The sequence below is a fragment of the Nasonia vitripennis genome, chromosome 1 (genome assembly GCF_009193385.2).
Source record: "Nasonia vitripennis strain AsymCx chromosome 1, Nvit_psr_1.1, whole genome shotgun sequence".
In the NCBI taxonomy this organism is placed as follows: Eukaryota; Metazoa; Arthropoda; class Insecta; order Hymenoptera; family Pteromalidae; genus Nasonia; species Nasonia vitripennis.
Genome location: NC_045757.1, coordinates 1,046,061 through 1,057,228, shown reverse-complemented (window position 1 = coordinate 1,057,228; position 11,168 = coordinate 1,046,061). Strand labels below are relative to the sequence as shown.

Sequence of the window (11,168 nt, the reverse complement as noted above, 5' to 3'; positions counted from 1 at the left end):
TGGGTTAAACATAGACATCATACACGTGCGTTGGGCAAAAAGGATCACTGTGCCGATAGAAAGTTTAACGGCCGCAGCAACGCGCGTGCCTCGCAGGTACACCTCCTACCTAAGTCTCTCTCTCTCTCTCTCTCTCTCTCTCTCTCTCTCTTGCAGACACACACACACGGCTCTCCTTGACCGCGTAAACGCACGTTTCTCTCTTGACTCTATCCTCGTCGCAGTCGAAAAATCGCGGCCGATTCGACGGCGACGAGATTATCGTGTGATCTTCTCTTCTTTTGTTTGTTAAACAAAGCGACTGGTAGCGAGTTGAAACAACACGACGAGAAAACGAGCGAAACAAGCCGTACGTGAGCGGAATGACAATAGAGCTGGGTATAATACCTATATACTCTCTCTCTCTCTCTCTCTCTCTCTCTCTCGCTCGTGCAGCAGTGCGTCGTTTCTCGAAATGATTGACATGCGAGTGTAGACTGCCTGTACTTCTGCTTCTCTATATAATCTGGATTACTGGAATTGCATAATCATGCGGGGAGACGTGGAGGTGTAGCTCGTACTACAGGAGGTGGTTTTGCTTTGGGTGTTTCGTGACACGAGAAACAGAGACTGAATCCTCGCCGCCGCGGGTCTTTAGTCGGTTCTCGCGGCTGCAGTCGAGAACCTCGTGTTGGTCTACATTTTGTGCTTTTTGTATATGCATACCTATATAGGGCATCTCAGTGAGTATAATGTGTATTTACGTATAAGTGCGGGTTTTAATTGGAAAGTGTCTAGCAAACTATAAAACATCTTTGAATAGCGAATCGTGAACTTCGCTCGAGTTATAGAAAGCAAAATTTATATACTCTTCAAACAATGAGCGTACACTTTTCGTACGGATTAATGGCAGATTTTTCTTTAAGCTATTGTATCAGCTGTCGCGAGCATAATTCGTACATTTTCGAACTGATACATTATGATTATAGCGTAAAGCACTGGTAAACAGTTAATTTTATTATATATTGCAGAATCATCTCCCTTGTGTATATATATTTATACTCGATTATGAAATTCGCATGTAAGTTATATATTTAGGAAAAACAAAATTTATTTTTAAAATTTGTCTATTTATAGACAATCCTTGTAGGACAATGACGTAGGCATATTTATTTCATAGTTTGCAAACATTCGTACAGCAAACGATTCGAAATTTCCATTCGTTTTGTAAGCAACGGTGTTTGTGATCTTCGCTGACTTTGTATCGAACCGCAATAAAATAGACGTTGTACCTTTGTCATAGAAATACATTTAAAAATAAATTCATTTTACTACCTTAGAGCACGCTCGAACAAGTTGTTAATCGTATATAGACCGGCTCGTTTCATTCCTTATTCGACTTAAAAACAAAATATTGTACGGCTAGTAACGTATGGATATTATGCAATTTTTTCATGCACATAAATCCTCAGGGTCTCTTTCAAAACCCTTGGAAATATCCCAAGTTTCAGGCCGCAGTTTTGCTGAAATTCGCCAGCGCGCACGAAAATCCGCCGCTGTGTAAACAGCCACACCTGCCCGGGCCCTTCGTAATCCTCTTGCTACCAACGACCGTCACGATTCTGGCGAAAAACGTGTCGGCGCAGAGCAAAGGTGGAGGCGTCGGGCGCATTGTAAGATAAGCCTAACGGTTTATATATAAAGCGTCGAGAAGCCGGCAGTCGGAGAACAGTCGTCGGTTCGCCTTGACCCTGACCAGAGGAGAAGAAGAAGAAGTAAGTCGAGTGGAGTTTTCGAGTTAATATAACCTAGTGGCGGTGATAGATTTTCAGTGTTTGCACAGCTCTATTAGGAGGATTTGGAATCACGGTCACGTTTGTCGAGATTCGTTTTTTAAGTTCGATCATTTTTATTTTTCATAGTATTTTTTTTTTAATTTTATACGCGCTTCAAAATAATTAATCGTAATCAAAAATCTTGTTTGTTAGCAGAGCCAGAACCATGGGAGCTTCCAGGCGCATCAATGCGCTGTGCGTCGTGGCCTTTGCGCTGTTTGCAGCCGCTGCTGCTCAACAATGCTGTGAGTCATTTTAAACTTTTCTTCGTAAATAAATCATAGATGCTAAGTTTACAACACTGTAGACGTGTATACGAAGCGTGTTTATTTTAGTATTGACATAATTTAAATTTGCAATAGAACAATAAGAGTGCTTCAAATGGTTGCGGTTAGAAATTTAAATTTCCCGCCTTGACTTTTAAAGAATTGACAATGAGATAATTTTAATCTACGTCACGTCAAAGAATTGTTTTTTGCTTGAATATAATTCTTGCTAGCCAGATAAGAACATTTTTTCGCAGACTGTAAAGGCCAGCATGACCCAGATAATTATAATCGCGTATCCCCACCTTAAAGGTTTTTTAGTGAAATAATAACTAATGTAATCATGGAATTTTGTAAAACAGCAACCAAGTTAAACGGCAACTTAATTCTCGCTGAGGCGGGTTCAATCGTCAAGGTCGACGCCTCTGGCCAGAACCGCGAGGTACTGACAAGCTCGGTGAACCAGGCCATCAGCTTAGACTTCGACTACCAGAGGAACATTCTTTACTGGGCCGATCTCGAGTCAGCCGAGATTTACGCTCTTGATGAGAGCGCTTCCAAACCACGAGTCGTCGTGCCCAAGCAGAAGCAGTGGCTGCCCTTCAGTCTCGCTGTCGACTCTGTCACCGAGAAGCTTTATGTAGGCGATGGATTTTCCGGTACCGTAAGGATCTTCGATTTGAAGAATGAGAAGCTCGATGGTATCGTTGTGGGCAACAACCTGCGCGAGGTCAGGAGTATTGGAATCGACGTTAACGCCGACTATCTCTTCGTTAATGATAGGTACCAGGTGAGTCTAGAGTTTGGTGTCTGATTTTTTACTGACTTATTCTATCGTAAGTTGTGAAATAATTCGAAAATTCTATTTAGATCTTGAGAACCGATCTCGACGGCTCGAACCGAAAGGTTTTATACGAGTACGAGACAGAAGATGAAAACGAGGTTGTGCCACCCCAGCATATCCGTCAGCCTATTTCTGTCTTCCGCATTCTCGTTGAGCCTGAAGCCAAACGTCTATACTGGATCGACTCTTTGGCCCGCAACATAGTAAGCAGCGACTACGATGGCCAGGACAGGAAGATCGTGTTCCAGGCCCGTGATGGCCAGCCCATTTCAGAGTCTCTCGGCTCATTGGCCATCCAAGGCGACTACCTCTACTGGTCCGACGTTGAAAACAACGTCGTCTACAAGATCGACCTTCAGTCTAGCAGCAGCAGCAGCATCCTTAACGTTGCGCCTATGTTCGTCAAGGCCATCTCTTGCCCAAGTCAGAAATCTATTTCCAACCCCTGCGCTCAAAACAACGGCGAGTGCGAGCAGCTCTGCGTACTATCCAAGGATAGCAAAAGCAATCGCAAGTGTGCCTGCCAGGTCGGCTACGAGCTAGCCAAGGATCAAAAATCTTGTATCAAGGTGCGCAACTTCTTGCTCTTCACCCAGGAAAATTATATCCGAGGACAGAGTTTCAATACCGACGGTGAGGCTCACGATGATGTGATCAACCCCTCGCAGTTCCCTGTAGGCACTCTGGCGTTAATAGATTACAATGCCGAGGCCAGGGTTGTATACCACAATGGAATCTTTCCTCAAAACCACCTGTACCAGGTAAATCTGGATAATAGAAAGGAAAGTCAACTTGAGCCCAATCTTCTCAGTAAAGATGTTAGGTGGTTGGCATATGACTGGGCATCGAAGAACCTCTATTACTTTACCTACTACTACGACAACCAGATCACTCTCAGTGTGTTGAACGTTGAAGATCCGACCTACAGTAAAATCATAGTCGATGATGTACAGAGGCTTGTAGCTGGATTGGCAGTTCACCCACATAAAGGATACATTTATTTTGGACAAAACGTCGATGACAATTATGCCAGGATTGTTCGCGTAAATAGCGATGGATCTGATCTTAAAGTCGTGGTCGACTTGGGTAAAGGCATAACCATCTCTGGCCTGGCCATCGATTTGGAAGAGGACAGACTTTACTGGAGCCAACATCCGGTATGATTCTCGTTTTTAAAGATTTAAAAATCAATCGGTATCCTTCATCTCACTAATAATCAATTTTTTCGAACTTTCAGCTATCCGAAGACGAATACATTTCCACCCTGCGCAACTCTGACCTGGATGGCGGTGATGTCATCTCTGTCAGTTTGCCCGAGAATCTTTCCTTCTCTGAACTATCTATTCAAAAAGATTACATCTATGGCATTAACGCTTCCCAAACTCAACTTCTCCGTCTTAGTAAAAGGAATCTTAGCAACAAAGTCGTTCTGGTCAGAGACAGTCCACCAGGTACTCTGAGTGGTCTCAAGCTTATCAGCAAAGATATTCAGAGTGTCAAACCTGATCATCCTTGCGCCGTCGGCAACCACCAGTGCGCAAAATTCTGCTTCGCTGTCGAGGGCAAGGCAGTCTGCGGATGTCCGTACGGCGAGAAGTTAGATGTCGACGGAAAGACGTGTATCGATAACAGCAAGGTTGAACCACCTTTCAAGCCCTGTAGCGCAAGCTACAAGTGCAATAAACAGACTGTTTAAGTCATTGAGAAAGTGACGAGACTTTATGTGCCATACGACGAGAATATAACAAACATTTTTGTTGATTGGTCATGAGATAATTGTTAAGTTAAATTTTATATACAGTTGAAGAGCTGTGAGTGTTGACTGAAATAAAGATTTATTCTTAAATAGTTGTCTTAATGAATAACTCATACTCAGCTAGCTAACTATTGAGTACTTGTTTTTTCTAAACCTCGAAAGAATTAAATTGTAATATTGTTCAGTTTATGAAGAAAATCTTCTTACGAAATAGTAATCGTTCTTGCGAATTGAAACCATTTTGTACATTTGTACAAACAAAATTTCATGAATATGACAACATTTTATCTTTTGACTTTTATATTTGTTATTCAATTTTTTAAAATTAAAGAATCAAACCGTTTAGTATGTAAATGAATTCAATCGACGTAATTTTTTTCTGTCTATATAATACCGGAAATAGTTTTTTTGTCTTGAAAAATAGTTGAAAATGTATGGTTAAATGGAATTTATTCGGTACACTTTTACAGAAAACTTCTAATAAATTAAATACCGTTTGCTGCATAAATTTAATTAATTCCAAACCATTGATGCTTCCGCGTAATGTTTTCGACAATAAAGCGATTAAACAATCGCGAAATCTTAATGATGACGAATAAGAGATTCAATACATCGGCAAGTATTTCTCGAGATTATGTATTAAGTATCGAAAAAAATTAATTCAATGTATTAGCCTTGAATTTCAAGAATTGGCGGGCTGTGTAAACAATCGTACCGATAAGATCATGACGCTATCATCATTCATTATGCTTTTTGGTCTCGCTTTGTATTAAAAATGAAGAGCGTTTAGTCACAATTTGGCTTCGATTGCGATATAATAGTTCTAAAGCGTGAGTAGTGAAAATTTTGTTCTCTATACTAAATGTGTATTTTCATTTAGAAAATTGCGATATCTACATTCAAATTTAGTAGAAAGCAATATTTGGAAAAGTTATTAATTACTATGGTTATTTCTAAAATAAGATTGTTGATATTTTTAGGTTAAAATGAAACTTATATTATTATTAACAGTCGTTTGTGCGTGCTATGCAACTAGTCACGCACAGTTCGCAGGTAAGCTTTTGTTTAACTCTATACGTATTTTAATAATTCAATCAGAATATTACTGATTTTTTTTTTGTTTTGCAAAAAGGACTCTCCAGTATTGCCGAAGCTGCAGCTGCTGCTGCCCGTAGAAGATTTTGTAAGATTTTTAATTTTGCATTTTTGCTCATCGTTACTATCTTTATTACAAAACGAATAAATGATAAATTTGGTATTTTTAAAATAGCCGACAACAGCACCCGTCTCAGAAAAGATCCAATAAGAGAGCCTCTGCTCCTAATCGCTGAGCCTTTCGGTATCAGCCGTGTGAACCTTACGGCTCATGTTCGTCGACTAATTCTTCGCACTGATAACATCGGTGGCGTCGAGTACCACCTTGGCCGCGACTGCATCTACTGGAGTGACCTGTCCACCGGTAGAATCTACGCGCGTTCCCTTGCCGCTGAAGGTCGCGCCGGTTATAAGGTGAAATTGCTCATAGACCGAAGCCCTCTGGAATGGAGACCTCGTGCCCTGGCCATCGACTACGTCAACGAGAAGCTCTACGTCGTCGACTCGCGCGGCAAGAAGATTCACGTGTTCGATCTCGACGGCAAAGATCACAGTGTTATCTTTGATGGCTTCCTACACGAACCCATGGACATCGCTGTAGATCCACAGGAAGGCGTTATGTTCATCGCTGATGGAATGAGAGTAAGTTTATCGGTGAATCCGTCAATAATATGATTTCTAACGAATCATCAACGGGTGTGATAATTATCTAATATTGCAATTTTCAGATCATCAGAGTGAACATGGACGGCACGGAACCAAAAGCCGTAGTCGCACACCCTAGATACTATATTAAGTCCGTAACTCTCGACCTCGAAAATAAACACGTTTACTGGTCAGACAACACCTACCACCGAATCAAGAGCGCCAACTATGATGGTTCCAACTTGACTGTTGTTCTCAAGAACGAACACGGCAAAGCTTTCAGTCTTCTCGGCCCAGCCAACCTAGCCTTTAACCAGGGTCTACTTTATTTCTATGATGATATCTGGCGCCGTGTCGCCAGTGTGAAGGTCAGCACTTTGGGTGACGGACATGCCGTCGAGTCCAGCTACAAGATTGTCTACGACGGCGTTACCGTCAAGGCCATGAGAATCGTGCGGCCGGCTGACCAGCACGTGGATGTAAAGAACCCGTGCGCGGCAAACAATGGGCTCGGAGATTGCGAGAAGTTGTGCCTCATCAGCCCTAAGAAGAGGACTGACGGTCCATTGACATACAAATGCTTGTAGATTTTGTATATTATTTTATATGTATGTACTCATTGCTTCAATATGAATAAAATCCTATGATTTTCGAAAAAATCTTAAAGTATTTATTTAAACTAAAATATCAAAACCTGATGTAATATTACAAGATGGTGCGTCACGCATACATAAGAAAAAAATATAGTTAATGTTTGACTCTATAACTAAGCTCCAGCCAATTATATGTAGAAAAATCTTCTCGAATGAAAGAATTTGAATTTTTTCTTGGTTCAAACGTACGAGAAGATCCAGTTTGGGTCCACATTGGAAGATTTCTTACAGTACTTGATAAAACGTAAAATCTAAAAGGATGGCGTGAAACCTGTTTTGCCCTTCTTCTTTAATGCCGATATTCAAGAGAACGTTGACTTCTTTCTTGCATATAAGCCAAATACAAGGGAAATTCGATGCGCAGTGTAGCCAAGTGACTCGAAGAGAGAATCTCGCGTGTTTGAGACGACAGTCGGCGTGAAGAAGATGCGAAAAATGACAGAGGGACGTTTAAAGTATTTTGTGATGTTAATGGCTTTGAGTGCTTCTGCTCGAGCTACCGTGCTTACCAATACGGATAAAAAAGGTACAATTATTTTTTAAAACTATTTTTCAAGTAATTTAATCGTTAGTTTGATTTTGGATCAGTCTGAAAGTAAATTTTTAAAATTACACGAAGTATAATAATATTTAACGTCTCACCGAGAATACAACAATTACATAGTATTATTAACTGATCATCTAGCAAACATGAATTTCTCACACAAATGTTACATTTATCTGCCCCTAGTAACCGCTCACCCGGACGACGCAGCAGACGTGCAGTTGCTCTACGTGAAGGAGAACGTGGGCCTGCTACAAGTGGTCTCGTCGCGCTACGAGATAACGGGCGAGTTTTTACACGGCGAGTCTGCCCTGGCCGTCGACTACGACTACCAACGTGACTTGATGTTCTGGAGCACATCTTTGGGTGATATATATCGGTGTCCACTGCACGAGTCCAGGAAGCTCACCTTTGTGCGTAACGTCACGTTGGTGCACAGCGAATTCAAATGGTACCCTGCCTCCTTGGCCGTCGACTATGTCTTTGGCAACAGGTTGTATGTGTTGGATACCCGAACGAATACACTGAGGATTTTGGACGGAGTTGGAGGGAACAAGGATGGAGTGAGGATGATGGTTATGGAAGTCAAGGCGAGAGATTTTAGACCGAGTCAGATTTTGATGGACCCCTCGGAAGGATTATTGTTTTTACTGGATACTGGGGAGAGAGAATACGCTGGTAGCGGACATGTGAGTTTTATTTTCGATTGCGCGCTTGAAAACGGTAATATTATGCATTCAACGTTTGATTCTTTTGCAGATACTTCGCATGAACATGGACGGTTCTCAAGCCAAAATTATTGATCCTCCCTCGCTGAAAAAAGAAAATACCACGGGGAATATGGGTATCGATCGACACAGTAAAACGATTCTAGTTTCATCTAAAGTTCAGCAGAAGATCTTTGGCACAGACTACGAAGGGAAACCAGTAGGTACGATAATGGAACTCCAGAATGGCACCTTCAGTATCAGCCCGACAAAGAAGGAGCTTTTTTGGGTCAACGAACTCTACTGTGAGTGCAGTATGTTAAAAAATTAAAAAATCGATTCCCTCACTTAACTTTAACAAACCCTGTGATATATTGAAAATAACTCCTTCGATTTTTGTTAAAAAAGTTCGTCAAGGCGAGTCTTTCATAGACGGCAGTGTGTTCAAATGCGATTACGACGGTAAACGTTGTCTGCCTAATAAAACCCTCAAGCTCCACGAAGGCTACAGCGGCGGTCATGTGAAAGCTCTTAGCGCCGTCGTCGAGCCGCCGTCGTCAGGTAATCGAGAAACGGAGATCTCGAAAATCTGCCAGAGCTGTCAACAATTTTGTCTTCTCGATCGCGCAAACAATGCGCAGTGCGCCTGCGAGACTGGATGGCGACGATCCAAGGTGGATCCAAATAGGTGTGAGAGAATCGAAGATTTCTTGATAGTAGAAAATGCGAATGTCGTCAGGGGAGTGTGTCCTGATATGTTGGAGAACTTCGAGAGGAGGTGTGAGGCCATAAATCCGTTCCAGATCGATCTTGGAATATCTGCGAGAGAGCAGGCTGGATTCGACTATGATTCGACTACGAGGTACTAAAAAAATCTTCTAAATGATTTAAATGTAAACCGCCAAATCGAAACTTCAATTTCTATTAATTCTCAGAAAACTCTACTACGGAGGCAAAGACGCGCTGTACTGCTCGGACCTGAACTCGGGTGTACGGAGAACTTTACTCTACCAGAAGGACGTCTTCTTCGGACCTATCGCGCTGGACTGGGTGACGAAGAACCTCTACTACACGGAAATCGAGCGCCGGGGCAACGTATCTTTCTACATGCTGAAGGTCATGTCCGCAGCCGGGGACGACGCGCAACGAGCTCAGGTCTCGACTTCGCAGCTCTGGGAGCTGGGACGCGTTCACTCGTTGGCTCTGCATCCCAACAGAGGTTATCTATTCGGTTCGGTGTTTAATAACATTAAGCGGACGTTCCAACTGCTTAGGTTCACGTCGAATGGGAAAAATATCACGGTAAGCTTCTTTGCCGTAAACTAACCTCTAAAAATGCATGTAACTAACGAACTTACTTGAAAATTGCAGCTGTACCCGCCGAGCATCGGACGTCCGACCTTCCTCTCAATAGACTACGCCGAGAACAAGCTCTACGTTCTGGACACCAACAGCTCGGCGATCCTACGCACTGAAATCGAGGGGTTGTCCGTCTCGATCGACCGCGTAGCCAACGTCACAAGAGACGTCATCCGCAACGCCACCGGTTTTCTCGTCCACGACCGGGTTATTTACCTGAAGACACTCGCGATGATTTACCGCTTTGACAAGTCGACCGGCCAGCGCCTCGGCGAGCATCGGCCGTTTCCGTACAGTCGCGACGATATGACCGCTAATTTGAGAGTTCACAATTCGCGTATTTTCCGGGCAGACGGCGCCTCGAACCCGTGTGCCGTTGACAATGGGGGTTGCGACAACTTTTGTTTCGCTATACCGAAATTGAGCGGAGGAGACCAGTTGGGAAAGCTGTGTCGGTGCTTCGACGGAGTCAAGTGCAGTACTGGGCAAAAATTGGGGAGGGGAGTTGTGGATGTAAAACTGTGAGGTGATTTTTTTCGCGAATAGGTGGAGCCACCTATCGGTCCTCCACGAGATGAGCCGTGATTTTTACACACGTATAAACGTCGTATTTCAAACTTTTTTGAATGCTTTACTGTATTTTTAGACTTTATTACAATAAACAGGATGCATCAGACAACCGAAATGAATTTTTATGATTTTATATTCTGCAAATGTGCCTACAAATATCTGTGCCCGTATTTTCGGTGAGTGTATACGGTAATAAATCTCTAAGTTTATGCATTTTTCTGAGAAAAGTCTTCTGGATAGGAGGGACAGCAATACCCTTGCAATACCCTTGCAATGCCCTACAGCTGTGAGCGTAATGCCACGTAGCCCGGCGTGGGAGTAAGACGCTTTTAGAGGGCAGCACCTGCCAAATCTGCATACCTAGTGAACTTTGTGAGTTTGTGCAACTGCACAGCCACAGCTCAGGCCTCAGTCTCACGGCAACTGTCGAGGTGCGAGCGTCAGGCCGTCTAGTTACCTATCTGTATAAGCAAGTGTAATACATCAAAATGGTCTGCGAGAAGTGTGAAAAGAAACTCAGCAAAGTCGGCACCCCGGATCCCTGGAAAGCTGGAGCACGGAACACCGTGGAAAGCGGTGGACGCAAAGTCGGCGAGAACAAGGCACTAACTGCAGGCAGATCGAGGGTCAATCCTTACTCGGCCAAGTTCGGCGCTTGCAAAATTTGCCGTCAGAAGATACACCAAGCCGGCTCCCACTACTGCCAATCGTGCGCCTACAAGAAGGCTATCTGTGCGATGTGCGGCAAGAAGCTCATGAGCACCAAGAATTACAGACAGTCTGCCACATGATTTCATCTGACTTTTTTTTTGTAGAGAATTACAATATATATATATATATATAAAGTTCGAAATATGCAATAATAAAGTTCATCAAGTTATATACTAGCAAGGGTTTTTTTTACCAAACACCTCA

At 42.8% G+C, this 11,168-nt stretch overlaps 4 protein-coding genes across 8 annotated transcripts; all 4 read left to right on the top strand.

The window, feature by feature from the left end:
• The first annotated feature begins 422 nt into the window (after window positions 1-422).
• LOC100121256 (low-density lipoprotein receptor-related protein 2) lies at window positions 423-4,770 on the top strand. Of its 5 annotated transcripts, none has more exons than XM_031922296.2 (6): window positions 423-722; window positions 1,485-1,754; window positions 1,968-2,059; window positions 2,443-2,870; window positions 2,951-4,081; window positions 4,162-4,770. In XM_031922296.2, exons 3-6 carry the CDS (start codon window positions 1,981-1,983, stop codon window positions 4,618-4,620), a joined length of 2,097 nt encoding a protein of 698 aa, XP_031778156.1. In that variant the 5' UTR covers window positions 423-722; window positions 1,485-1,754; window positions 1,968-1,980; the 3' UTR covers window positions 4,621-4,770. The 5 variants fall into 5 exon arrangements, with proteins under 5 accessions (XP_031778156.1, XP_031778158.1, XP_031778155.1 ...); XM_031922298.2 differs by having other exon boundaries at window positions 465-722; window positions 1,971-2,059; XM_031922295.2 differs by having other exon boundaries at window positions 465-722; window positions 1,485-1,876; window positions 1,971-2,059.
• A 420-nt stretch (window positions 4,771-5,190) lies between these two features.
• LOC103315524 (low-density lipoprotein receptor-related protein 2-like) lies at window positions 5,191-7,079 on the top strand. The gene is made up of 5 exons (XM_008204917.3): window positions 5,191-5,510; window positions 5,661-5,733; window positions 5,813-5,863; window positions 5,951-6,417; window positions 6,504-7,079. The coding sequence occupies exons 2-5, from the start codon at window positions 5,667-5,669 to the stop codon at window positions 7,005-7,007; spliced, it is 1,089 nt and encodes a 362-aa protein (XP_008203139.1). The 5' UTR covers window positions 5,191-5,510; window positions 5,661-5,666; the 3' UTR covers window positions 7,008-7,079.
• Window positions 7,080-9,407: 2,328 nt separating this feature from the next.
• On the top strand, window positions 9,408-10,363 carry LOC100121210 (low-density lipoprotein receptor-related protein 5-like). Its single transcript, XM_008204488.3, has 2 exons — window positions 9,408-9,626; window positions 9,696-10,363. The coding sequence occupies exons 1-2, from the start codon at window positions 9,432-9,434 to the stop codon at window positions 10,206-10,208; spliced, it is 708 nt and encodes a 235-aa protein (XP_008202710.1). The 5' UTR covers window positions 9,408-9,431; the 3' UTR covers window positions 10,209-10,363.
• A 10-nt stretch (window positions 10,364-10,373) lies between these two features.
• Window positions 10,374-11,137, top strand: LOC100115981 (cysteine-rich PDZ-binding protein-like). The gene has a single exon (XM_032595912.1). The coding sequence runs from the start codon at window positions 10,742-10,744 to the stop codon at window positions 11,042-11,044; it is 303 nt and encodes a 100-aa protein (XP_032451803.1). The 5' UTR covers window positions 10,374-10,741; the 3' UTR covers window positions 11,045-11,137.
• The last annotated feature ends 31 nt before the right edge of the window (window positions 11,138-11,168 follow it).